The 26467-nt window shown below is 30.8% G+C and overlaps 1 protein-coding gene across 1 annotated transcript in view; it reads right to left on the bottom strand.

Annotated features, from left to right (window-relative positions):
* Nucleotides 1-26467, bottom strand: part of LOC148311219 (nose resistant to fluoxetine protein 6-like) — an 86499-nt gene that overhangs the window by 1694 nt on the left and 58338 nt on the right. Inside the window, exons 2-12 of the mRNA XM_088256923.1 lie at nucleotides 9715-10141; nucleotides 9102-9337; nucleotides 8232-8425; nucleotides 6299-6411; nucleotides 5562-5706; nucleotides 5058-5213; nucleotides 4373-4495; nucleotides 4045-4290; nucleotides 3603-3698; nucleotides 2054-2183; nucleotides 1026-1200 (exon numbers count right to left, since the gene is read on the bottom strand). Coding sequence (XP_088113049.1) covers nucleotides 1026-1200; nucleotides 2054-2183; nucleotides 3603-3698; nucleotides 4045-4290; nucleotides 4373-4495; nucleotides 5058-5213; nucleotides 5562-5706; nucleotides 6299-6411; nucleotides 8232-8425; nucleotides 9102-9337; nucleotides 9715-9940 — 1840 coding nt within the window. The 5' untranslated portion in view covers nucleotides 9941-10141. The remainder of the gene's footprint in view (nucleotides 1-1025; nucleotides 1201-2053; nucleotides 2184-3602; nucleotides 3699-4044; nucleotides 4291-4372; nucleotides 4496-5057; nucleotides 5214-5561; nucleotides 5707-6298; nucleotides 6412-8231; nucleotides 8426-9101; nucleotides 9338-9714; nucleotides 10142-26467) is intronic.

Genomic DNA, 26467 nt, shown 5'->3' with positions numbered 1-26467 from the left:
TCGATCATCCCTTAATGGATCGTTAAAATTTTCCTATAGTCACATACATATTGAATAAAAGATGGTAAATAAAAACATTTTGGACGAATAGATTATGGTATGCCATCTAATAAAGAAATTGCGCTCTTTTTGTAGCAGCATACATACATATAATTAAAACAATATGCATTCGATAATATATGAACATATGGTTGACATGTACGTTATTAAAGAATTAAAACTTTAAAAAAAACAAGTACCTACCCAAATCACGGGAAAAAGATATTAGATACCGCATGCATTTTATTATGTAGCTTTTGAAGAACATGTCATTTTTTGTAATGACATAGCCTACTGCTAGATTGCGAAACATTTTTTTTCAAAATTTTTACTAAGTAAATACCACCCTTTCTTAAAATCTATTGTGACACGTGTTTTGATATATTAAGTATCATTTTTAAACACCATATGTGAAGCTAATTCTAAATTTTAGAGTTGGGTCCTTGGGACGTTGAAGAGGGGGTAGGATATATAAGTTAAACTGGCATGTAAAAAAAACGTAGAATTTCTAAAAATAATTCATACGAAAAGTCAGAAATTGCAACGTTTTGAAACAATAGAAATTCAAAAAAATATAAATAATAATCCCATACCATAATTAACATATGACATTGACTAAAGCATCCCCCCTATTGTCTCTGTTCCTACTGATAAGAAATAAAAATATAAATAAATAAAACAGCTCCAACCTTCAACCTTCCAAAGACCCAACTTTAAAATGTAGAACTAGCCTCTAATACGGTGTTTGAAAATGATACGGAATGCATCGAAACACGTGTCATAATAGATGTTAAGAAATAGTGGTATTTGCTAAGTAAAACTTAAATTAAAAATGGATAGATTTTATGACAAAGTGACTGCCGAAGCAATTAATGAAATTCGAAATCTCATTTTATGTATTGTTATTAAAAACAAGATAGCGACGCAGTCAAGCTGGGTCGTGTGCAACAATGTCCATATTTTGAATAACGTTAATTTTGTTTTACCTTCATGTCCTGTTACACAGGAAATCAGGAACGCTGACATCGCGGCAGCCCAGATTGTCCTTCCCATGGTCATATATAGGACGCTCACATATAGCGGCATATCACGTCCTACTTTAGTCAACATCATAGCCACTAATACACTAATCGAGATCCCGTATATTATATTCATGGTACACTGAAAAAAATATAAACTCAACATATGTTAGATGAAGAACAATTTGAAATTCTGGGTATTTACAGGGCTAAGGACCCGTTATAAGCTAGTCTAAGTGACCACTTTATAAATTCTACCTATGGTTGACAACCACACTTCTCAATTTTTTGGAACTCGTACATTTATCATATAATTCACATGTCCTTTTATGTATGAGTTCTCGGCAGCATTTATGTTTGATTTGAGTGAGCTTTTAATTTAGCAGAAACCCTTATTTAAAATGAATGCAAGAGCTTTCTCGAATTACTTCACATACTGGGAGACGCCTGAAAACATGATTTTAAATTTTTATGGATTTTTACGTGACCAGTTATTTGATTCACTATATTTTCAAACCCTTGTTCTCAAATTAGGGTTTCTCCACTAATAAGTAATTTGATTTTTACAAGCGGTAGTAGTAATAGTGTCCGCCTCCATAGTGTAATGGTTAACACGCTTGGCTACCGTACTGGAGGTCCAAGGTTCGATCCCCAGGGGGGAGGATCAAATAAATAAAAGTGATTTTTTCACTCCAATATTTATTGAATATTACCCTAGACTGGTACCTGAAGCGGAGGGCTAATCACCTTTCCTCCATGTGTTAACAATCATGATAGCACGGGTTTATATGATGCCGTGCCCTATGCACCATCGGGTGCAGATAAGGGTTTGAATGAAATATTTATTGAATATTACCCTGGACTGGTGCCTGGAGCGGAAGGTTGATCACCTTTCTTTCATGTGTTAACGATCAAGATAACGCTGCGTTTATATGATGCAGTGCTCTATGCACCATCGGGTGCGGATGGGGGTTAAAGAAAAAAGTAGTAGTTACCTTTTGTAAAGATATTTTCCCATCAATGTGTCGGAGGTAATAGCCAGCTGCCAAGCTAACCACATAACCGCTAATTCTACTCCAAGGTGCAGTATAAAAGACTGTCAAATGCTTCCACATGTTATCCAAGCTACAAAACACGCATATATATTTAAATAATAAATTTTCAATACTACAGTTTGTTTTACTAAAATATCAGAAAGATTTTCGGACAAAAAGCAGCAGAAGTTACACCTACCGACAATGGGCAAGATCGTAACCTTTCCGGGAGTACGAAAAAATTGTTTTCTTCTTAAATCGATGTATTATGGAGATAGAAATTATGTTAAAATAATTTAATAAAAATAAACCTATTCAAAAAAATTCCAATTATGACAAAATTACACAAAAATATCCACATTTCGCTCACTCCTTTCAAGAACGTCATAAATCAAAAATCGTAAATTTTCAGTTGTGCATGTTTTCGGAATGCCTAGAAAATGTACTATATCCCAGCAAAAGCGGCATATTTTTAACTTAATATTTACCCGCTACAGGCCAGAAAGTGTTGTTTTTGCATTTTGAAGAAAAGGTATTGTTTCATAATTTTTTAAAATAAACTAAATATTTTACAAATGGAGAAAAAACCTTCAGGTTTTAAATAAAAAGATCTGTTGCACAGTAAAAATTTCAGTAAGTGGCTTGATATTTATTTTTAATACAATGTATTATATTTTTTAACTTTAAAAACGTTCTCCTGAAAATCAAGTTTTTTGATTTATGACGTTCTTGAAAGGAGTGAGCGATATGTCATTGCTATACAAGTTACATCATACTAACTGACACACGAACTTTGACGTTCATTAAACGTCGATACTCCTTTAAGGAAAATTTGCACTGACACAATCTTTTTTTTTACTTTTGGAAACAGTCCTGAAACTCAAGTTCCTTCGTCGCATTTACCTTAATCTCGGGAATCGTCTCAAATATTTTTCCTTTTAATTGCCTCTTGAGTTTTGGGAGCTAGAATAAGTCATAAATAATATATCGGGAGAGGAGGGTTGGTGGAGAAGAACAGTGATCGAGTGTTTGCCAAAAACTCACGAGTTCTAAAACCTGAATGGGCTGGAGCAACGGTCGCTTCATTAGCTTCAGCCTATTCAGGTTTTAGATTTAGTTTCTCGTGGTTTTTGGCTAAACACTCGATCACTGTTCTTCTACTCACTTGATCTCGCTTCTTCTGACTTTTTTTGTGCCTCCCATACTAAAAAAAACTTCGAAAGGTTGAAGATTTGAGACGATTTCCGAGATCAGGGCAAATGCGACGTAAGATCTGAAGGATATCATAAAGGAAACGTTCCAGGACTGTTTCTAAAAGTGGAAACACCGTTGGGATAATTGTAAGCGTCGGGGAGATGACTACTTTGAAGGAAACCCAGACATGTAACTTGTAAATAAAGTAAATTTTGTTTTATAACGTCAGTCTATGTATTAATTAAAAAGGCCAAGTATAAATATGTGAATATAGAATAAACAGTAAAATTAAAAAAAAAAACATAAAAAAACTTACTAAGGAATAAACTCCATGCTGTACGTTAAGTATCCTATATATGCATTAGAACCTATAAGAAGAACCGCAAAAATACTTGCAGCCAATTTGAAGTACCTAAAATAGAATAAATCATGGTTTTAGGTCGATTTAGTTTTATCAAATAATCTGGCATACCGTTTGTATCTGTAATACAAATAATAAATACATAAGTAATGTACGAAGCACAAGGTATGATGTTGTAGCGGTAGAATAAGTAAGAGTAATATAATGTAAGAGTAAGTAATATAACCTTTCGAAGAAATCTGTTTTCATTGGAATCCAAAGTTAAATTTTGAATTGTCAATTTTTTAACGATCGAAATAAACGTACGAAATAAACATAATTTAGAAGAACGTAATTCAAATAATAATAATAATAAATAATTAGAAAAAAACTGAATATGACAAAAATGCATACTTACGATGTCGAAAAAACGAGTAGGATTAGAGAGACGACAAATAGTTGCATTTCATTACTTATAAACCAGGTCCAGTTCATGCACATTTCCTCCTTCGGGTACAAGTTATTGTAAAACAAAAAATTCCTCCAGTAATATTTTTCACACGTTATTTCATTATTGTCAACTCTCAATAGAATATTTTCATTTACCATCCACTTATCAACGTACTCTGCTATTCCCAGTGCGACCATATATGCAGGTAAAAATCTTTAAAAGGCATTAAAAGTTCAATGTAAATATTTAATCGAAAAGTGCAAGAAAAATGCATTAAAATGCGATTGCAACAAACCTGAGAATTCGTTTAAATATTCCTATAAAAATAGACATGATTTTCTCTAAAGATGAATCCTTTATACCAGCTTCACGTTTTTTCTTTTCTGCATCCAGAAAATTATACCCCATCAAAAATCCACTAAAATAGAATAAAAAAGTTTATTCATTTGCAGAATGTATTTCGATTTCACAACTTCAAAACAAAAGCCAACGAAATTTTGAGTTTTTCAATCGGTGATTTACGCAACTGTACCATAAGTCACAATACATGTACCATAAATATACTCTTATATCATAAAATGAATGTTTGTAAAACCAAATCCATTCGACCAAATTTAGTAGAGGTATCTGGAGATATACATATTGTAAAATTATTTTGTTTACGTACATACCGAGAAATAAGATAATTATTTCCATGGTATTTGATACAAAACAATGGGTTAATTATCTATTTATATTTTCGCAATATATTTTTAAGTTAGATATTTTCAGATCGTTTAAATTTTGGTAAGATGGAGGTGACTTATTATTTTATCTAACATCGTGCAGTAAATTAAAATACCGGAAAAGCAACATTACAACAGAATTTTTAGGTAGACTGATTTAATTTGAAACTAAATGAAATCTTTGACAACATTTTCCTTATAATTTTTTACTTTGTCAGTTGCCTAAATAAATATGCCTTGTGTATATATACATACCTTAAAATAATAAAAGAATCTACAAAATATGCTGAATTAGCAAAAATCTGTGTGTGCGCGTTATTTAATATGTGGAACCCATATCCCATATTGTTTATGTAATCAATAATGTATAATGCTCCATGATTCATCACTATCCAAGCAGCTAATATACACCTGAAATTAATTTTAGACATTAAATATAAATTTTAAGTACTTTTAGAGGAAAAATAAATAAAAATTATTTTTCCTCTCAATGTAAAAAATATAATACCATTCACTTTCTATTATTTAATAAATATTCATATATGCGTACGTAGATTTTATGGTCCACATTTATAATTATTATCCAAGGTGTTGGGTGGTACATTTGATGTCCTCCGACGTTTATGAAATTGTAACTATATAACATTGAATTTAAAGAATTCACCCCTGATGTGAAATGACAATTAAGAGCAAATGCACTACATGACTACAAATTATCGATTATTCGACACCAAATATTCAATAGCTGCGGAAACTTACCGCAAGCCGTATATTGGTAACATGGAAACATTACCGTCCTCCTTGATATCTGTGTTGAACAAAGATTTAAAATTTCGTGTGTAGCTAAAACAGAGAAGAACTTTTTCCCAAATCGTGAGTTCATCATTGTACTTTTCAAGGTTATCTGAAAAAAAAAACAATATGTTGCACCTCTGATTTGTGTCATGTAGGAAATCAATTTGATATTAAAATTGCATTTCAAACAAAATTGAAGTTAAATTTTAATTTTGTTTTACAATTTTACTTGATATTATTACCATTATTTCTACAGATCTATTGTGATACGTATGTATTTCGATGCATTCAGTAACACATAAATAAATGGTGATTGATAATGGTGCTGAATGCTTCGAAACACGTGTTACAATAGATTTTATGAAAGAGTATTATTTACCAAATAAAGTTTAAAATAAGGAAGTGTCAATCCTAATCACAGGCGCAAAAATACTAGCATGTCATCCATTTAACTCGCGGAGATATTTTGTTATAATTAAAAACAATCTCATCATTAATTGCAATCCATTTTTAAAACAAGTTTTACTTGTCAAATACCAATATTTCTTAAATATCTATTTTGACACGTGTTTCGTTGCATTCTGCCTCATTTTCAAACACCGTAAATCAAAACACGTGTCACAATTGATTTTCCGATTTTAAGAAATAGTGGTATTCACCAAGTAAAACTTATTACTTTAAAAACAATATTCACTACTTACCAGCGCGTTTACGTTTTTGAAGGGCAGCTATATTGGCGTTATGAAGATATTCTATTTTATTTTCATACACAGAACTTAACACGCATAATGCAATAATAGAAGCTATAAACCCTCTGAAAAAATTAAAATTAAATGTTTAATAAAATGCAAATCGAAATCATAGTTACGAAAAACGAAAACGTTTATCAAATTCACGTGCAGTTTGTGAGTATTTCACAGTTATCAGTACAAATCGTTGAAGAGTTACTGGCCTAAAATTTAAATTTTAGGGACCTCAATCCTAATTAATTAGCCGTCATCAAAAATAATACCTACTTTCAAATCTAACCTGAAAATGCTTATAACCAGATAAAAAGAATATTGTGTGTTATTACAGTTCAATTAATAATTTGTAAATAGGTAGGTGTATGATAAAAGAAAGCATATTTTCGGTGGGATCGGTATTATTTTACTTGTTATGAGTTAAAGAAAATGCTCTTAAACTAGTACCTCACTTCTAACATATTCACTTCGACCCTGAAAATTATAATCTTCTTCCACAATATGTGTCTACATTGGTGAGGTTATTCAAACAAACAATATCTTAGTTCATTGCTGTAATTATCATAATCGTTTTTTTTAAGTTTGTTTTAATTTAATAAATAATTAATTCAACACCTGAGGTGGAAAATGTATTGTGTAAAATATATTAAATGAATAACGTACTTACGAATCATAAATCAGAAGAATGCAAAGCCTTTAAATTCACGTTTTTTCTTTGTGTCGTATTTTTTGTAAAAAAAATAATATTTTGTTTACCTCAAATAGAGTGTACATAAACGCGTTTCTAGGAACGTTATTGCAAGAATATATCAATATTTATTTTACGAGTCAAATGATTGGTATTTACACCGAAAGAGTACTAGGTAATAACGACACATGATTTATTTTGGTATTTAAATCATTCAAAAAATGTTTTGATTGATATCTCTAGTAAATTCCTACTTATTATCAAAAAATAAACGAGAGATGGCATCACCGATTTTTTTTATTGAAAATGTATTTTTTTTTTAAAAGTAGAATTATGGGTAGAATGGTGAATGTTACAGTGTGTAAAGTAATAACCAGCAATAAAAGTAAAATGTAAATACCAAGACTTTCATATTCCCATATCAATACCATCTTCGTTTCTGTTGATTTGTAATAAATCACTGATAATAATTCCCCTGTGGTTGGAAAATTTTGAAATGAGCCCACTCTATCACAATTTTATTCCTATTTTTATTAACATGAATTAACATGTTTGAAATTGTAATATTTTTATCTAATAAGATTTTGTAGTGTGCATATATATATTTATATATATATATATATATATATATATATATATATATATATATATATATATATATATATATATATATATATATATATATATATATATATATATATATATATATATATATATATATATATATATATATATATGTGTGTGTTGTGTAAAGGTTTCGTTCTTGCCCGCATATTAAGTAAAATATTTATAGATGAGGTAAAGTCTTGGATTATTTTTAAATGCTCATAACGTATCATTTAAAAAATCTCGTTTTCTCGAAATAATATTGCATATACTTAGCTAGTTTTGCAAATATTCGACTTAAGTTTCGAAAAAGCATTGCTTGCTAAAAATAGTTAACCAATTATATGAGGCGAATGTAGTTAGAAAAAGAAGTACAGGAAGACTGAGGAAAACTTGGCACAATCAGGTATGTCAAATACTTGAAAGCAGCCGGGTCAGGAGTCGAAATAATCGGCGTGTAAGTATAAGGAGATCCATGAATGTGGAAAAGGCGACTAATGTTTGCAAAGACTGGATGGTATGGTGATCTCTTCTCTCTGTCTACCCCGCGGGGAAGCGGCATGATAGTTAGTTAGTTAATTAGTTTATATTACTCACAGGAATAATTTGAATAACTCCGTTCTTGCCCATAGGTTATATTCTCCAGTTTTCTTAACCCTTTCCATCTTCAGAGTGGTGTTATAAAGGGACTGGTAGTACAGTGTGTTGGAGTCAAAGTACTCCTGCAGGGTGGCTGATACCTCGTCCTCCGTACACGACTCTGGGAGACATAATCCTAGAGTGATGCGGTACTAGAAATAACAATAATAGTGTTATAAGAGAACTGGTAGCATTTGTCGCTGTACGCAGAATGAATTCTGTGATTGCGAGTATGGCCTTAAAGAGCGCCAACATTTCTGGAATTAATGAAATAAGATGCACAATTCCGAGCCATGAAATTTTAGTTAGCTGAAACAAACCAATTGAAAATACTATTTTATAAATATAATTTTTAGTTTAGATGACACGGTTATTAAAAATGGATAATTTTAAAAAGGGCGCTTAAAATAATGTGCAAAGATAGAGAACTTCTAACCACTGTCAAAAGTCGAAAAGCCACATACTTTGCCTACTTACTCCATGGATAAAATATGCCCATCTACAGCTCGGCTGTCCAAACTTAAAACACAGTAAGGGATATTTTTTTTGTAGTATGTTTTTTTTGCAATTTTGGACTAAGTAGAATCTGCATAGTCCAAAAATGCAAAAAAAACCTACTACAAAAAAAATGTCCCTTACTGTGTTTTGAGTTTGGACAGCTGAGCTTTTAGTAGAGGGCGTTAAAGAACATCAAGTGGTTTGGAATATCGGATGCAGAAGCCCTCATCAGCCTGGCCCAGGATCGTGATGAGTTCAAGGAGATGGTTGCCAACCTCCGATAGGAGTACCATGAGGAGAAGAAGAATAAAAAAGAGTTAATTGACATACTTCATTATCGATGTTATTGGACATCATGATTTCCGAGTTGTGGGTGAAGTAGGCTCCGTAGTACCTCACTGGGAAGGGTGGGATGGTAGAAGGTAAAATTAATGCGTCACTTCTAGGGTTGGGCGTCGACGCACTCTTCATGGTAGACATACTGGCCTCACATTGGGCCCTGGAGCCCATCCAATAGGTGTTACCCCAGAATAATTTGGACGTAGGTACCCCTGACGCATCAATCACTGGAAAAAACCTAGGTTTGAATATTTTTTAAATTGAAATTATTCATTCCTGATTTGTATTCCCAATTTGTAATCGTTACGACAGATAACAAGTATCACTCCACGATTGTGATAAGGGAATAGGTTCATGCGCTCCAATTTTGCAACGGTTCGCGCTCCGATCTACTTTGATCTGATCTGAAAGTAAATATAAACTCTGACATCCAGAATGGGAACTAAACGCATTAATCACAACACTAAAAAAATTGGTTTATTGTGAGTTATTTTTACACCGTAGAAAAAAATCAACGTGTTCCAGAGTGAGTCCAAAATGGATAAATTTGAATTCAACAAACAGGACGAAAATTAAAGAAATGAAATTCAAAAAAAATACGTACATTTCATGGCCCATATATCTTTGTTCCTGATTCCTTGTGCAGTAAACGCTAACTCTTCCCGGCACCGAGTCTCTCCCGCTCTCGCTTCCGCTGTGACGGCCAGCCCGTAGTACACAGAGCTCCTCTCCAATCCCACATCATCCCCGCAACAATGTGACAACAAAAACACCAACGTCAACAAAATAGCACCGGGCCATTTCAGACTATTCGACTTTATCGGCAACATTACAGTAAAAACTTAACGAAATCCGTTCACAAATTATTGTAAATAAATAAATGTTTGAATAAACGTAACTATTTACACTTGATTAACACTTATTTATCACAGGATTTGTGATATTTACATAGCATGATATATGCGCATAGCAAAGTTCGACATTGCTCAAGTGAATGACTGCCGAAGACTGGTAAATATTCAATGCTGGACCTATTTTTATACCATCCCAGGAAAAATATGATATTTTAGTAATTTAAAAAAGTATAAAATATATATTTTCACGGTCGATCAAATACTAGATATGTTCTTTAAGTTATAATGATTACAGAAAACGCTATCAGAACGGCATTTATACATGAATTGACGTAAATGACGCGAAGGTTGAGGAAAATATTGACATTTTTCGGTGAACGAGTTTTATCATCACTTTTCCAATTGTATTATAATGAGTTGATCTCAAAGTTCGTTATTTCACTCTCTGGTGATTAAAATATACATATGTTTTTATTAGTATCTTGAACACGGAATTATTATGAATTATAAAATGAAATATGCATTTTGATATATTTTTTGATTTTAGGTTTACAAAGAGCATACTAAAATTATAAGTTCAAACCGTTAGATGTTTATGAGAGGTTTTTTAGGTGTAATAAATTCATTTCTACATTTTACGTTTTTAATTTATTTTACATCTTATATACCGAACTATTGATAAGATTGTGGTAATATTATTAAATTCTTTACTAAAATTTCACATAGTAAATACAACTATTTCTTAAAATCTATTGTAATACGTAATTTTTTAGGTTTTGCATAATTTTCAAACAGAAAATAATGCGGAATGTATCGAAACACGTATCATAATAAGTTTTAGAAAATAGTGAAAGTTATCAAGCAGAATTCTTTTGTTTTGCCAAAAAAATAAATTTGATTTATTTTGACTATTTTTAATCAATGTTTTACTTAGAAATACCACTATATCTTAAAATCTACTGTGACACGTGTTTCAATGCATTCCGCATCATTTTCAAACACCGTATGCATCGAAACACGCATCGAAACATGCGGAATGCATCGAAATACGTGTCACAGTAGATATCAAGAAATAGTGGTATTTACTAAGTAAAATATTAATTAAAAATGGATAGATTTTACCACAAAGTGACTGCCGAATCAATTAATGAAATTATTTTGACTATGTTTATATTCCGTAACACTTTCCTAATAATTATCAATGTTGATTTTCTGAGCAGGTACCTACAAAGTTTTCCACGCGATTATGAATGCGGAACTGTTTTAAAATAACTTTACACATGGGTCAACATTATTTTGGGATTATTCATGTCATTTCGATGCTTTTTATATTTGAGATATTAAATCATTTATTGCTTTGTAATTCAGAATTAAAACGAATTGTTTTGCATTTATTAATTATATTTTTGTCTCACTATCCCAAAAATGTTTTTACGTTAAAATAAATCCTTTGAAATAAGAAGAATTATCTTGAAAGCTCCAAAGGCAGACACAGATGGTACCTGCTAAACGAAGGCTGTGTTATCGCGGTAAAGCCTCCCCACAAAGTGTGACTTTGATGAAATACCAACATTCACTCAGCGCTCCCGTTAGGCTATGTAACTGGTGATAAGACCTTACATGGACAGCTTTCGAGGGGTGGATTTTAGGATGGAGTTTTTAGGGAGCAAAAAAAAACATATAAAACGTGATAAAATTAAGAAAAATGCAGTAAATAATAAAATTTATTTTCGTACAAGATGGCTCTTTACAAACATTATATTTTGTAGAAGAGAGTGTGTCATTTCTGTAAACTTAGAAAATCCATGAACAAGGGGGTCTCAAAAGTTACTTTTGCAATGAAAATACTCAATTTATTTAAAAAAAGACAACCATTTTAATTTAATTTAAAAAAAGTAATAAGTATTTAATGAAGCTATTTAAAAAAATTATCAAAAGAAGAAATTCTTAGACGTTACACAAACGCTTTGATATTTATGTAATCAGACATAGAAAATCCTCCTGAATCTAATACTGAGTTCATTCGATGAAATATAAACTTTATAAGAAACAATATAAACAAGTTTTTTTCTAAATATAATAGAAAATATACGTTACAATAATATTTATAGATTGCGCTTCCAATAATGTCAGAACAACTTGGGCCGCGCATAGTCAAAAGGAGAAAAGACTTTATATTAATCCTGTCCTATTGAAACTAGTAACTTTTGATATGTGTGACTCAAATTGGCTTTAGTTTTGACGTTTTATCTTTAGTGAAAATATTTGCAAAAAGATAATTACTCGTAATGTTTTTGATTGCGCCTCTGTGTAAATTTGTCCCATGCATAAAGTAAAGTTTCGCACAAAGTGTAAACAGATAAAAGTGAAAACAGAAAGAAGAATAATGCGAAATACATAACTGGAATGAAATACAAAGACAAGGGTATGCGGGTTGTGAAATATGGCTGTTTAGAAATGTAATCTCGCTGTGAAAGGATGACTGTAACATAAATCATTTTGATAGAATCTTATTCTTTAGCTGCAATAATAATTTAAGTGTTATTTTCATGAGATGGTGATACAAGTGACACTTCAAATGAAACAATGGGTGAAGCAGCAGAATTATCATTTCAAAATTGTGTTACAATCTATCTAAAGTGACAGCTTGTTACTCGGCCTTTTTTAAGTGTAATATCGTCCCCGTTTGGAGAGTTACATGTGGACTGTTACAAAATTCATTGGATCTTTTCAGACGTTTATTTTCGAAGAGTTACATGAGACTGAATTGGTACAACTACTCGATAGAAATCTGTCGATCGAGGACCATTACCAGTATGCCCGCTTAAAAAGTAATTAGAAAAAAGAGGAGAAATAAATAATTGAACTTATACCATTAAAATAAACATGAATATTAATCTTGCGATAGAAAATATTCTTGGATGTATAAAAACTTATTTTTTATTTATAAATAAAAATAAACGACGAAAATATTTCACTCTTTATAGGAGGGCCAATTCTTTATAATTGTTATGTGGAATAATTTATTTTAAATAAATATGTTTATATTATGCAAAATTTCACATTTTTTTGCGGATTTTCACCATTTTATTATGTATTTTATCGGTGGAGATTTATTCCTTTTTAAATCTTTTGACGTATGTTTCAGTTTCAAAATTATTGTAATCAGCTTTATGTTTACAGTATTATGTAATGTATTTCACTGTATATCCACACACAGGTTAGGTTTATTTGGGATATTTTAAAATGTCATAAATAAATACATGTACTTTTATGTTTTGTACTGACATTTCTTGGTGGAACTGCATTTTATATAATAAAATAACAACTATGTAATTTTAACCGACATCGCCAGTCTGACGATGTCGGTTACGACGAAACCCGGTTGCTGGTCAAATAAAATTCATGTGGAAAAAATTACATAGTTGTTATTTTATTATATAAAATACATGTATAAAAACATGTTAACAAAAAATTATAAAAAAAAGATCAAATAATATATATATATATAATAAAATAAAACCCTTATCCGCACCCCAATGGTGCATAGGACACTGTGTCATATAAACGCAGTGTTATCTTGATCGTTTACACATGAAGGAAAGGTGATCAGCCCTCCGCTTCAGGTACCGAGCCATGGTAAAATTGAATAAATATTACAGTGAAAAAATCACTTTTATTTATTTTACCCCCCTTGGGAATCAAACCCGGGACCTCCAGAACGGTAGCCGAGCGTGCTGACCATTACACTACGGAGGCGGACAATGACATATTGAAATGAAAATTGACAATGACAAATGACATATTGAAACACATCGAAGTCCTGATCGTTTCAAAACGTGAAGAAAGGTTTATGTCGTTGAACTGGGTGACCTTATTCTTTTCTCTTTCCTAAGAAAATTTACAAAAAAGCAATTTCAAAATTCGTCATAGTGTGTTGAGTTTTTTATCAAGTTTTTTGTTGTTTTCTTAAAGTGCATACATAATTAATCATAACGCAGTAACACGTGCAGAAATGAAGTTTGTACTGACGACAAGACAATATTTACCATATGCAAAATCACTTTTTATTATTATCTCTTCATTTAGGAAAATCTCGCTTAACGCGTACTAGACGTACGCCAAAATCAACGGGAGTTTTTAATTTAAATTTTTAAAAAGTATGTTTTTTTCTTTATACTCGTATACTATTTAAAGTTTTTTAATTTCAATTAAAACTTTAAAAAAATCGTAGCGTCTGTAATACGATACCTGAAAGGTTTTTTTAACTGCAATTAAAACTTAAAAAATACTTAAGTCAGAAATGATACCTGAAAGACTCATTTTGATAGTATATTTATTCAGAGAAAAAACATTAAAATACAAAACTTTCCCTCTTTCATTGGGAATTTCAAAATTAAAAAGAACGTTAGACGAGACAGTCAACGTAGTGTGTCGAATAAATTATGTCACAGTGTGTTCATCAAAGGAACGCTGCCTCGAAATACGACCATGACATGTAAATACGGCTGACGTATTGTGGGTATACTGCGAAAACTGACCAAGTAAAAAATAAAAATAAATAAATAAATAAAAGGCAGAAATGCTGTAAATAAATAAACAAAGAATTTGAGACACCTAAAATATAAAAAAAACAATATGTGTCAATATGAATGACTGTTTCAAAAATTATATATTTGTTTTTAAGCTTCGATTTATTTTGTAAACTTACCATAAGCTATTTATTTACTTATGAATGATTTATTTAAAATATCAATTAAAAATTATATGCAAATAAGATACGAAACATTTTACATTTCTGCCAATTGAATATTTTAAACGTACTAGAGTTAAAAAAATCTTATCGTTCCCTGGCTATTGAAATTAACAGTATGAAGAACATTGAACATCAAAGTGATGGCATTTTAATGCTTGTATGAACATAAAATTTTATATTATTTTTTGACATCTCATCAAAGATGAAGAAGAATATGGAAGTCTGGGCATTTTTACGGGGCTGACGACCGTCATAGGCTGGTTTAAGTGATCACTTTACACACGTGTAACATTCACCAATTCTGTATATATGAACCAATTTAGAAACCTTGTTCTTAAATCACTAGAACTTCGCTAGAGACATCTATTGGTGAGATGTAAAGAAGCTTTTTACTAAGCAGAAATTCTTATATTAGTATGTGAGGTCCGAATCCTGGATTATAATCACACACATGAGAAATGCCAGAAATTACCATTTTCATTTTTATTATTTAAGCTTATAATTTGACCAGACAATTTATTTACAACATTTTGAGTGTGTCCAATTACTTGTTCACGAAATCTGGATTATTTGGACACACTCAAAATGTTGTAAATAAATTGTCTGGTCAAATTATAAGCTTAAATAATAAAAACTTCCATATTCTTCTTCATCTTTGATGAGATGACAAAAAATAATATGAAAATAACTCCTGCAATTGGAGATAATTCAGATTTTGTGAACAAGTATTTGGACACACTCAAAATGTTGTAAATAAAATTTTAGTATCGGTCATCTTTTTTTTCTAATAAAAAATAAAAATTAATTTATATTTCATAAAGTAGCAAAGAGTTCATGGAAAGTAAAATATTCACTCCTATAAACGGCACTCATATAAACATTATGATCATATAAATGGGATCCATTTATCTGCACTTGTCCGCCTCCGTAGTGTAATGGTCAGCACGCTTGGCTACCGTTCTGGAGGTCCCGGGTTCGATTCCCAAGGAGGGTAAAATAAATATTAGTGATTTTTTCACTGTCATATTTATTCAATATTACCCTGGACTGGTACCTGAAGCGGAGGGCTGATCACCTTTCCTTCATATGTAAACGATCAAGGTAACACCGCGTTTAAATGACGCAGTGCCCTATGCACCATTGGGGTGCGGATAAGAATTTATTATTATTATTATTATCTGCAAAGTTATTAATTTATAGAATCAGTATATGTTAACATCTCAACATAGATAGAAGAGTATGGCTGAAAGTAATCACTTTACACAGGTGTAACATTAGTCATTTTACCCATGGTTTTTCTGTATAACTTATCCACAAATCATAAATCTCATGAAGCTTTGTATTATGTGTGAACAATGATTTTGACACACACGAAATTTATGTTAGTATTTCGGTAAACCTTGGTCAGTTTTTGCATTATAGTAACGATATAAACTGTTATCTGTTTTTTAGGCAGATGTATCCATGGAATGTATACGGATAGATTATTTGCATAGGTATCGGTAATAATTTGTAATTTTTAAGGTATTTTTATGCATTTTAGAGAAGTTACGAGATATTATAAAATATATATTTTTTAAAAATGTTATGTAAAAGTCAATATGAGAGTTGTCATATCTTTTTACGGTTTGGAGAGGAGAAATACTGCGCCGGTATTTTTAGCGGTGATTGATGTTTTTCGTGATCAAAAACGCTCGGGGCTAAACTGGCCAGAAGATTACTTCCATTGTTTCAAAGAGAAATAAATTTTGTCCGTAACGATTGGTATTTCCATTATCCGGAGGAAAATTGAAAATGTCTGGATGGAAGAACTGGACGGGTAGGGGGGCGGGGTTGGTATATTTCATATGCATATACAGTGTCGGATTCAGAGCAAAATATTATATGTAGGCTCTGAGCTAAAATATAAATTATGCCTATTACTATTTTTATATAAAAAATTATAAAGATTTAAATTCAAATTATCTGATAGAAACATTTTTTTTGCTAATTTCTGTTGTTGTAATCTATATGTATATATGGTACTTTTACCTGAATTTTTACTCAAGTCTTTATGTTACTTTAGTTTTAAGTCATTATATTTATTCATAAGTTATGTAAATACTGATATATAATATTTTTTTAAATAGGCATAGGGATCCTGAGGGGATGAAGTATCGGCCTCTGTCCATACATCCTCCTTCCCCTCATTAATCTGCATAGAGTTTTTATTTCTCAAGAATGAATAAAAAATATTTCTCTATGCGCAGCTGAAAAACAGTCACCCAGGACTCTATAACCGCTGCGGGTGATGGTGGGTTTATAAAGAAATTAGAAATATTACTATACGTATACAAATACATACAACTTTTCTCTCTTTCAAAACTAAAAAAAATCCTCATTTACCTCTTCATAAGATAATTGTTTCATTTTGTAAACTTCCATGCACAGCACCGCTAAATCTGAAAGCTTCTATTTCCCTAATGTGAATTAACATTCATGTTTTATTTTTTAAAGGTGGCTGAAAGATTTTTCTCCTGTGCGATTCGTTACCATAAGACTTTTAAAAAAATCAGTAAAGTTGGGAAACGCAGATTCGATTTTATGGCGAATCATAATATTGTACTTTGTATTTTTATTTTATTTAATGTTTTTTATCAACCTAAATTGTAAACATTTATTTAAATCACAATTTTAAACATATTTAAAAAATATTTTTGTGCAGAGACCCACCGAGTTTTTTTTATTCTGCATTTGTTCCATATTTTATTTTGAACATCCAACAACATTGTAAACATTTATTTAAATCACAATTTTAAACAAATTTTAAAAAAAAATTGTGCAGAGACCCACCAAGTTTTCTTTATTCTGCCTTTGTTCCATATTTTATTTTGAACATCCATCGGCAACAAATTAAAAATATTCGGAACGACATATTGCAGTGTTCGAGTGTACTAATCTAGGAAATTCGTAATTTTACCAGGATAATTCATTTGCCGTGTATTCCAACACTACTGTTGCTAGATTTTCACAAGTGTGGTTTTCAAGAAGAATAAAAGTTAGAAATCCTTCCACTGGTTGTCCATCGGTTGGTGACACATATCTTATAATCACCGTCAATTATCAGCATGTGAAATACCTGATGGATCTACTGATTAGCTGAAATATTCAGCGATATAATTTTAATGAAAAAATGAATAATGAGAAAAATATTTCGGCTACCAATTTTGCAGCCTTAATAATTTTACGGCCTAAAGTACAGCTTATTAAGCTTGTACGTAAGTCCAGCACTGTGTATACTCGTTTATATATATACGTATAACTGCTTACAACGCGTTCGATGCGTCTATTATATTCATACGTGTGAATCTAGGAGGCCTATATTTTTTTATTTGAGTAAGAGGGATTCATAATATGAAAAGAGCCTGTTTGCACTTTTCCTAATGCAGTTAACAATTACAGTATTATAAATTAATTAATTTTATGTTTTTTCTTTATCCATATTATTTTTATGTTTACTCCATATATGTGTATAGTCTGTCTCAGTAGTGTTAGCGCGCTTAGCTATAGTGCTGGAAGCCCCGGGTTCGATTCTGCGATATCCCTTTCAACATATCTCTATATAATGTATTTATTCTTATTTTTGACTTGATCATTGTGGTTGTTTATCATGTGTGAACCAGCCAATGAAAAGCCATAAGCCCTGAAATAACCTTGACATCTGTATTCTTATTGTAATGCACTTTTTATTAAAGATATCAATTATTTTTTGACTAATATAAATACAATATTTTTTTTTGTTGCATTTTAATTAAATTTATTTGATAATAAGGTAAGCTCTTATAATTCCTTGAATGTTTTTTGGGGATTATTTGTGGCACTTTATAAAATAAAATTAACACTTTAACCACGTTCATTTTTAGTACTTTTCTCCAACCGGTTTTGACAAAACCGTGTCATCTTCAGGGATGTATATGTACTATTTAGATCATAACATCGAATCCAGTTGGAGAAAAGTACCAAAAATAAAAGTTGTTAAAAACAAAGTTTAAGTTTTATTTTATCAGATGTTGTAATTCACGCATCAGTATAAAGTTTAAGTTTACATTGAAAAAGAGTTGTGATGAAAAAATGTCAATAATAGATCAGTTTATCCAGAAATGGGATTCATAATTTTCAAGAACCGGTTCGCCCTTAAGGTGCTCACCCTACCCCCCCCCTGCTCCCCACCCCCTACCCCATACCCCCTACCCCCCTTCCCCTCCCCTACCCCCCCTACTCCTCCCTACCCCTCCTATAAAAAAATGTTTTTACATTTATTCATTTATTTGTTTTTTATTCTGCACATATAAACTGATAATGCTCCAATAATAATAATAGTAGTTCCAGATTTAAAAGTAATGTTACAAAGGGTTAAGGACCGGTTCGGCGAACTCTAAACAAATTAGGCACCGGTTCTAGCGAACCCGCTAAATCCCACCACCGAGTTTATCCATAATTGATATTGTATACAAATTGGTAGGGCAAAATAAGATGTCAATTCTCTGTTCTTCGAATATTTGGATAGGAAAATACGGTTACAAACTTGGTATGTTGCCAAGTAGGGCAGTAACACAGACAAGGTTTACTGGTTCCAAATACATTAATCAACGTCATGTAAGCAACAATGTTTTCCCAATAACGAAGTAAAAAAATAAGTAATCGATTTTGTCATTACAACATAATATATTTACATATACATTGTGCGTACATATGTACATCCAATGTAGGGTTGCCATTCGTCTTGATTTGTCTCCATTATTGATATGTCTCAATTATCGATTGTGGTACGTTGGAAGAATCTAAAAAAAGAGGGTCGCAAACACTCTTGAAAGCAATGAAAATTCTTAAAATTATTTCAAGTACACATCGTATATGGTTTGACTTAGTCAGGAATGAGCATGTGAGGAGAAGAACCCAACAGCCCCTCACATTAGAAGACCGGAAGAGGAGAAGGTGGACATGGTTGGGACATGTCCTTAGAATGCCACCTGAGAGCATTAAAACCTCATGTCTCTTCTTCCAACCCCGAGGATTCCGGTGCTCCAGAAGGCCGCTGACAACCATTCACCGACTATACTCAGCGCAATTTCGAGATGCTGAACTGACCTGGGAGCGAACATGGAAAAAGAAGAAAAAAAGAAAAAAAAGTATAAATCATATGTAAATATAAGTATAAATCCTCCCCCTGTAATTTTTTTTGAGTCGTAATAACTTCAAACTCCCTTAAAAAAGGTGAAAGTAATCCCCATGCCGACAAAATATATGTAGATCCTGAAAACTCGACAAAAAAGCCAATTATTTTTCTATGATGTCTCGGAACAAATGGCAACCCTAAACTAATGTCATACAAAAATGTTACGACATTTTGGATAAAAATACGAAACGCGTTTTTTCAGTAGATACTGAATTAAATCATCTGAAAATATTCTTTAATGGCATTTTCATATGAAAATACACAAGGTAAGGCGAGCTTACCGGGCGATTCAAAATGACTGAAAATAAGTGTTACTTTTTTCCTAACTTAATTTCTATATTTATATATATATATATATATATATATATATATATATATATATATATATATATATATATATATATATATATATATATATATATATATATATATATATATATATATATATATATATATATATATGTATATATATACATATATATATATTATATATGTATATACTCGTATATATACACGTTTGCAAAAATACTGCTTTATGTGAGTACCTACCCAAAGTTATAAAATACTGAATATTCACGAAGAGAAACCGGCGCTGAAGTTTGCAGCTATTTATGTGCAACGACATAATTTAACACAAAACCTCAAATATGTTTAATAAAGTAAATTTAAAATATTCAATAAATCATCTATTCTAAAAATGGTTGGTTTTTTGTGTTGTCTTGTTCGTAACAGGCACGCTATGATAACTGATTTGACAGTCATGTAGGAAAAAAATACATGCGTCATTCGATAATTCATGTAAAAAAACTTTACATATGGTTTTTCCATTTCTTAACATAATTAAATTTAAATATAAAAACATTTTAACGACATATTGAATATGCAAGTGATTTTATTATTAACAACATTTTGAGTGTGTCCAACCAATAGTTTTTTTAAATTAATTTTTTTGACACTTAAATAATGAAAAAATTAACTCCTAATTAGAGATAACATATATTGTGAACTCGTATTTGGACTCACTCAAAATGTTGTTAATAAGTTAACAAGTCAAATTATAAGTTAAAAGGAAGTTGCAAATCATGTTTTCAAGCATTTTTCAAGAATGTGAATATAATTCAGGATTCGGACCTCACATACATCGAAAGAGTCTCTGCTTAATAAAAGTTTTTCTCATCCCACCAAAGATGGCTATTGTGAACTCGCGCATACTTTGTTACGTGTTTGATCAATATATCTAGAAGTTTTAAGAATTAGGTAGTGTGGTTGTCAATCATGGGTTGAATTAGTGAATGTTACACGTGTGTAAAGTGATCACTTAACCAAGCCTAAGACGATCGTAAGCCCTGTGAATGCCCAGACATTCATATTCTTCTTCACCTATGTTGAAATGTCAAAATTTATTAAAAAATAACATTTTACAACTACTGTTATCAAACAACTTCAATAAACAATAATACCATATTTAATAATATTTTATTTGTAATCGGATCATAAAATCCATCGACTTTTATTGATTGAAATATTTTAACGATTATTCGATTACAAACATATTTCCAATATTTGATCATTACTAACTAGCTAAGAAAAGAGCTTTTTAAATTAGTAATTAAAAAAATAATAGTAATAAATAGGATTATCATAATAAATTTATGAGGGAAATGTGGTTGTTAAAAGAAACAGAAATACCAAGGAAAACTTGGAATGATTAAAAGTTTCAAATACTTGGTTGTGCTCAGATCAAGAGTCGGAATGATCGGCGGGTTTGTATGAGGAGATTCATGAATGTGGAAGAGGCAAATATTGTTTGCGAAGACGAAGTGTGTCGGGTTGTGGTCCCGTGGTTAGTGTCGCGGACTCTTAAGTCAGAGTTTCTCGGTTCGAACCCACTCTACCACAATTTGATACCTATTTCTAATAATGAGCCGCTTAGGCTCACAGAAATAGTATGAAGTTGAAATATTTGTGTTAATAATAAAATCACAAATATTTCTCTTTAAAAAAAAGTCGATTTCTATTCACTCTGCCTGCCCCTGCGGAAATGCAGCGTGATGGTTAATTAGTTTAAAAAAAAACATTCTAGGATATTTCTTTAAGTATTACTACGAGCAGTTACAATAAAGTGCTATTTGTCTGTTTGTGGTTAAGCGATACAAAAGCAATCGTCGGCAGAACTGAGATAATAGGTACCGAAACCGCAAAACTTCTCTTTGCAACGGATTTCGACTACTGACTGCTGAGACTTCTCTTTGCAAGCGGTTTGGGGAAGTTCTGATACTGCAAATATGAACAGTGAAGACGTGAACAGAAGGAAGTTGGATTCGAGAAGAAGAGAGGATATGTGTGTGATAGGAAGTCGAGAACGCTCAACTTTCAACCAGGTATCTACATTTATGCGCTGAACGCTATACATATGAACATTTGTGTAGATGTCAATAGTTCTGACTGTGAATTTCCTTTTCCTGGTGGAATCAACACCACAAAATGATACAGGGTGAATCGAACCACATTTTTGTCATAACATTGAATAATGCATTGAAACTTAGATATAACGGACCTCTATTTAACGAACTTTGATATAATGAATAAAAAATTGATAGAATTATGACTATTCGTTAGATAACGAAGTTGAACTATATTTTACGGATTTCCGTATGTTAGAGAGTTGATTATAAAAAAGCAGCAAACTTCACTTGAATCCTTTTTCAAAGCAGGATTACTGAAAGCAAGCGCGTCGATATCAAACCGCAACGTCACTTCACGACGAATGTCCAATAGAATTTCGTTTGAGTTTTGTATTGTTAATTTATATCTAAAAACAGTGTTCATACTCCAATTTTTTTTGGATTTAAACCTATTTTTATTTAACGGATTTTGGCTTTAACGCACACTCCTTCCTTACAATTAGTCAGTTATATCGAAGTTTCATTGTATAAATAAATAAAAAAAAATAAAAAACAAAAAAAAAACATTCTCCTTATCATTCATTACCTCTACCACCGTTTATTCTCAACAATAATCTCGGAAGTAATCACTTTTAACAAGGGCATTTACCGAATAGGAATATCACGCCGAGTATCCCCAGACTATACCCAGATTTCGATAATACCTCACAAAAAGTTACATCATCTCTGCAGAGATGCTCTGGTGACACTTAAATACCTTTTTGTTTATTTATTGTGATTCGCGATTCGATACATTCTGCATCATTTTTAAACAAAAGAATTACTAATCTATTAAATTTTTAATTATAAATAGAACAAAGTAATATATTGACTAAATATAATAAAAATAGTACGATGTCAAAATTTACGATTCGACAGATGTCTTGGCGTCTAAAATTTAATTTGTTTTCTAATGAATGGATTTGAATGAATTATTCAAAAACGATTAGATTGAAAATTAATTTTAAGCGCTTTGTATTTATTTCCTTTTGACATTTATCTCATTCAATAAACTTAACGTATTTTCCGGAGCCGTAGTGTAATGTAATTGAATACCTTCCTTTGAAATGTCACAGTTCCCGATAAACTTAAAGTTTATTCAGCTGAAATTAATTTGTTTCAAGTAAGTATTACAGCGTATTTATACCTGTTCACCTTACATATCTTTGCACTTAACGCGTCGGGGGTGTTAAAGTTTTTTGTAATTATATACTGTCAACTGTCAAATTCACAGTCTGCAGAAACAATGTTGCCAGTTTAAAAATCAAGAGTCTAAATTATATATATTTATATAGATATATTTATATATATATATATATATATATATATATATATATATATATATATATATATATATATATATATTTATATATATATATATATATATATATATATATATATATATATATATATATATATATATATATATATATATATATATATATATATATATATATATGTATGTATATATATATAAATATATACATATATATATATAAATATATATATATATATATATATACATATATATATATATATATATATATATATATATATATATATATATATATATATATATATATATATATATATATATATATATATATGTGTGTGTGTGTGCATAAGTAAACGTTAGCTTTAGTTAAAAACATCAATTTCTTAAAGCTATTGACCGATTGCTTTGATGTTTTGACTCAACATTGTATTCGAATAACGCAAGTAAATTTCATGTACTATTTTCTTTATTTTCCATTTAAAAAGATTAGGTGTGATAAATTTAAGGATGTAGATAAAGGATCAACTTTATTCACTTAAATGTAGTGGTATCTATTGGGATATCAAATATTTAACGGATTGTACTTTATCTAAAAAAAACTTATGATTTTTAATACGAATAAAAAGTTTGCTATAAATCCTTGTATTTAACAGGCAGGGAGAATTTTTAAGGCAACTATTTAAGAAAAGTTAAAAGTATTTTTTATAAATTGAAAAAATTTTAACAAGTATTTTTTATAAATTAAAGAAAAAACCTGCTACTTAACGAGCTACAAGGAAACTCTTTATCAATATTTTGTTAAGTTGTAAAAAAATATAGGAATTTTAAAAAACAAGATAAAAAAACTTGAAAGGGAGAAAGGAAGAGGCAGACAGTAGGAGTAACTTAACTGAGTAAGAATGTGATACTTTTAGAATTTCAAGAGAGTTCATTTCATCGGAGCTTGAAATTGCTTACGTGATCATGCAGGCAACAGAGAGCCAGTGTTGGGTCTCGTATTTCCTTCAAGTGTCGCAATATCCGGCTAAACTTTACTGGAAAATCTATTGGCCATTTCAGACAAACCCCTTTCCTATTGATATTCTACACATTGAATACAAACCACGAAGAAAATTCAATTCATTATATCTATTCATTTTAAAATAACATTTATGGTAAAAAAAAATTAAAAAATCTCTAAATGTAAGAATAAAAAAATAAATAGGGCGTTACCTAACATGATTGTAAATTTTCAAATATAATTTCACTTTATCAATATTTACTTTATATTAAATTATTTGGATTATACGTTACTTGAACTCGCATAAGTGTTTCCTGGTACTAGAAACAAAGAAATTTTAGGATTATTATAAGAAACATAAGGATTTTGATAATAAGGGTTTTGACTTCAGAAATAACGTATAATGTACCCGGCTACCGTACCGGTCACACGTCACAATCTTTATTCAGAGTAGGTACCTGTCCTTCGAACTAATTATGTGCGGAGTTCACCTATGTTTCGAATGGCTAGTGAAGACAACTCATGTTTTAGCCAAGTTGACATTTTTAATTGCGGAAAATCTGTGTTGATAAGTCGAATGGTGAGCATATTGTCCTCACAGGATCTTTAAAAACTATGCTTGTCTGCATTGTATGTATGTCCCTACTATAATCAACATCACACACACAGACACACACACACACACATACACACACACACACACACACACACACACACACACACACACACACACACACACAAACACACACACACACACGCACACACACATTCATTCATTTGCTAGATCTACACTAAATATTTTGTACTAATCTTTATGTTTCTGTGGTTAACTATAATTGGCTTGTTTAATGTATATCTTTAAATTGTTTTATTTTACATATGTTGCTGTTGCTAACCCAAATAAAATCGCAAAGATTTTTCACATATACAATATTCATTAAATCTCAATTTCCAACATACGCTAAAAAAGTTATTGAACACTGTTGAGATATGTGTGTGAAAAACTTTCTTATAAACATGTAATATTATTTCCGTACTAATATTAAGAAATACTTAAAAAAGTAATTGTATACTTTTGCATAGCATTTTGGTTTGTTTTGTAAAAATCAGTTTTTTATTGTGTTATTCCAAATACCATGAAAATTGTAAAAAAACGTGGTATACGTGACACGAATTATAATATAAAACATATACTTACCACACATACTTTTCTCCAGCGGCTGTCATAACGGCCCCTTATCTCTTTATATCTTCCTAAGGATGTTTCAGACTGTTAAATATATTCTTTTTGCGAAAATTCGACGACAGTTCCATGTCAGAGAATCGTAAAAAAAGCTTTTCACGAAGTGCGCCTCAGTAGTGTGTTGAGAATTTCAATTTTCAGGGAGCATTTTCGCCGGAAGAGCTATGAAAGCTATTCAGCGAAGCCAGACTATGATAAGATATGAATGAACTATAAACTACTATCATAGAAGGCGATGTTCCTAATATCGCACTATTTATATTATATTTTATTGCAATTGATTTTTCTATGAAGAAAAATCTTACTTTCTGATGAAACAGTTGTTTCATCAGAAAGTAAGATTTTTTAATAATTACTTAATCGAATAGTTCATAAATGAAATAATTAAATAATTAATAATTAATGAATAAGTTAAAAATAAATTAAATATTTAATTAAATTTTAACTTTTTACTTTTAGATTGCCCGAAATAGCCGCGTCAACTTGTCATATGATATATGTGGGGATTTAAATATAATAATGAGAATGAGAGAGTATAGAATAAAGCTTGGCAGTAGTTTTAGCAGGAA

The sequence above is a fragment of the Brachycentrus maculatus genome, unplaced genomic scaffold (genome assembly GCF_059751285.1).
Source record: "Brachycentrus maculatus isolate JH-2025_06_01 unplaced genomic scaffold, ASM5975128v1 h1tg000069l, whole genome shotgun sequence".
Taxonomy (NCBI): domain Eukaryota; kingdom Metazoa; phylum Arthropoda; class Insecta; order Trichoptera; family Brachycentridae; genus Brachycentrus; species Brachycentrus maculatus.
This window is presented reverse-complemented; position numbering and strand designations above follow the sequence as displayed.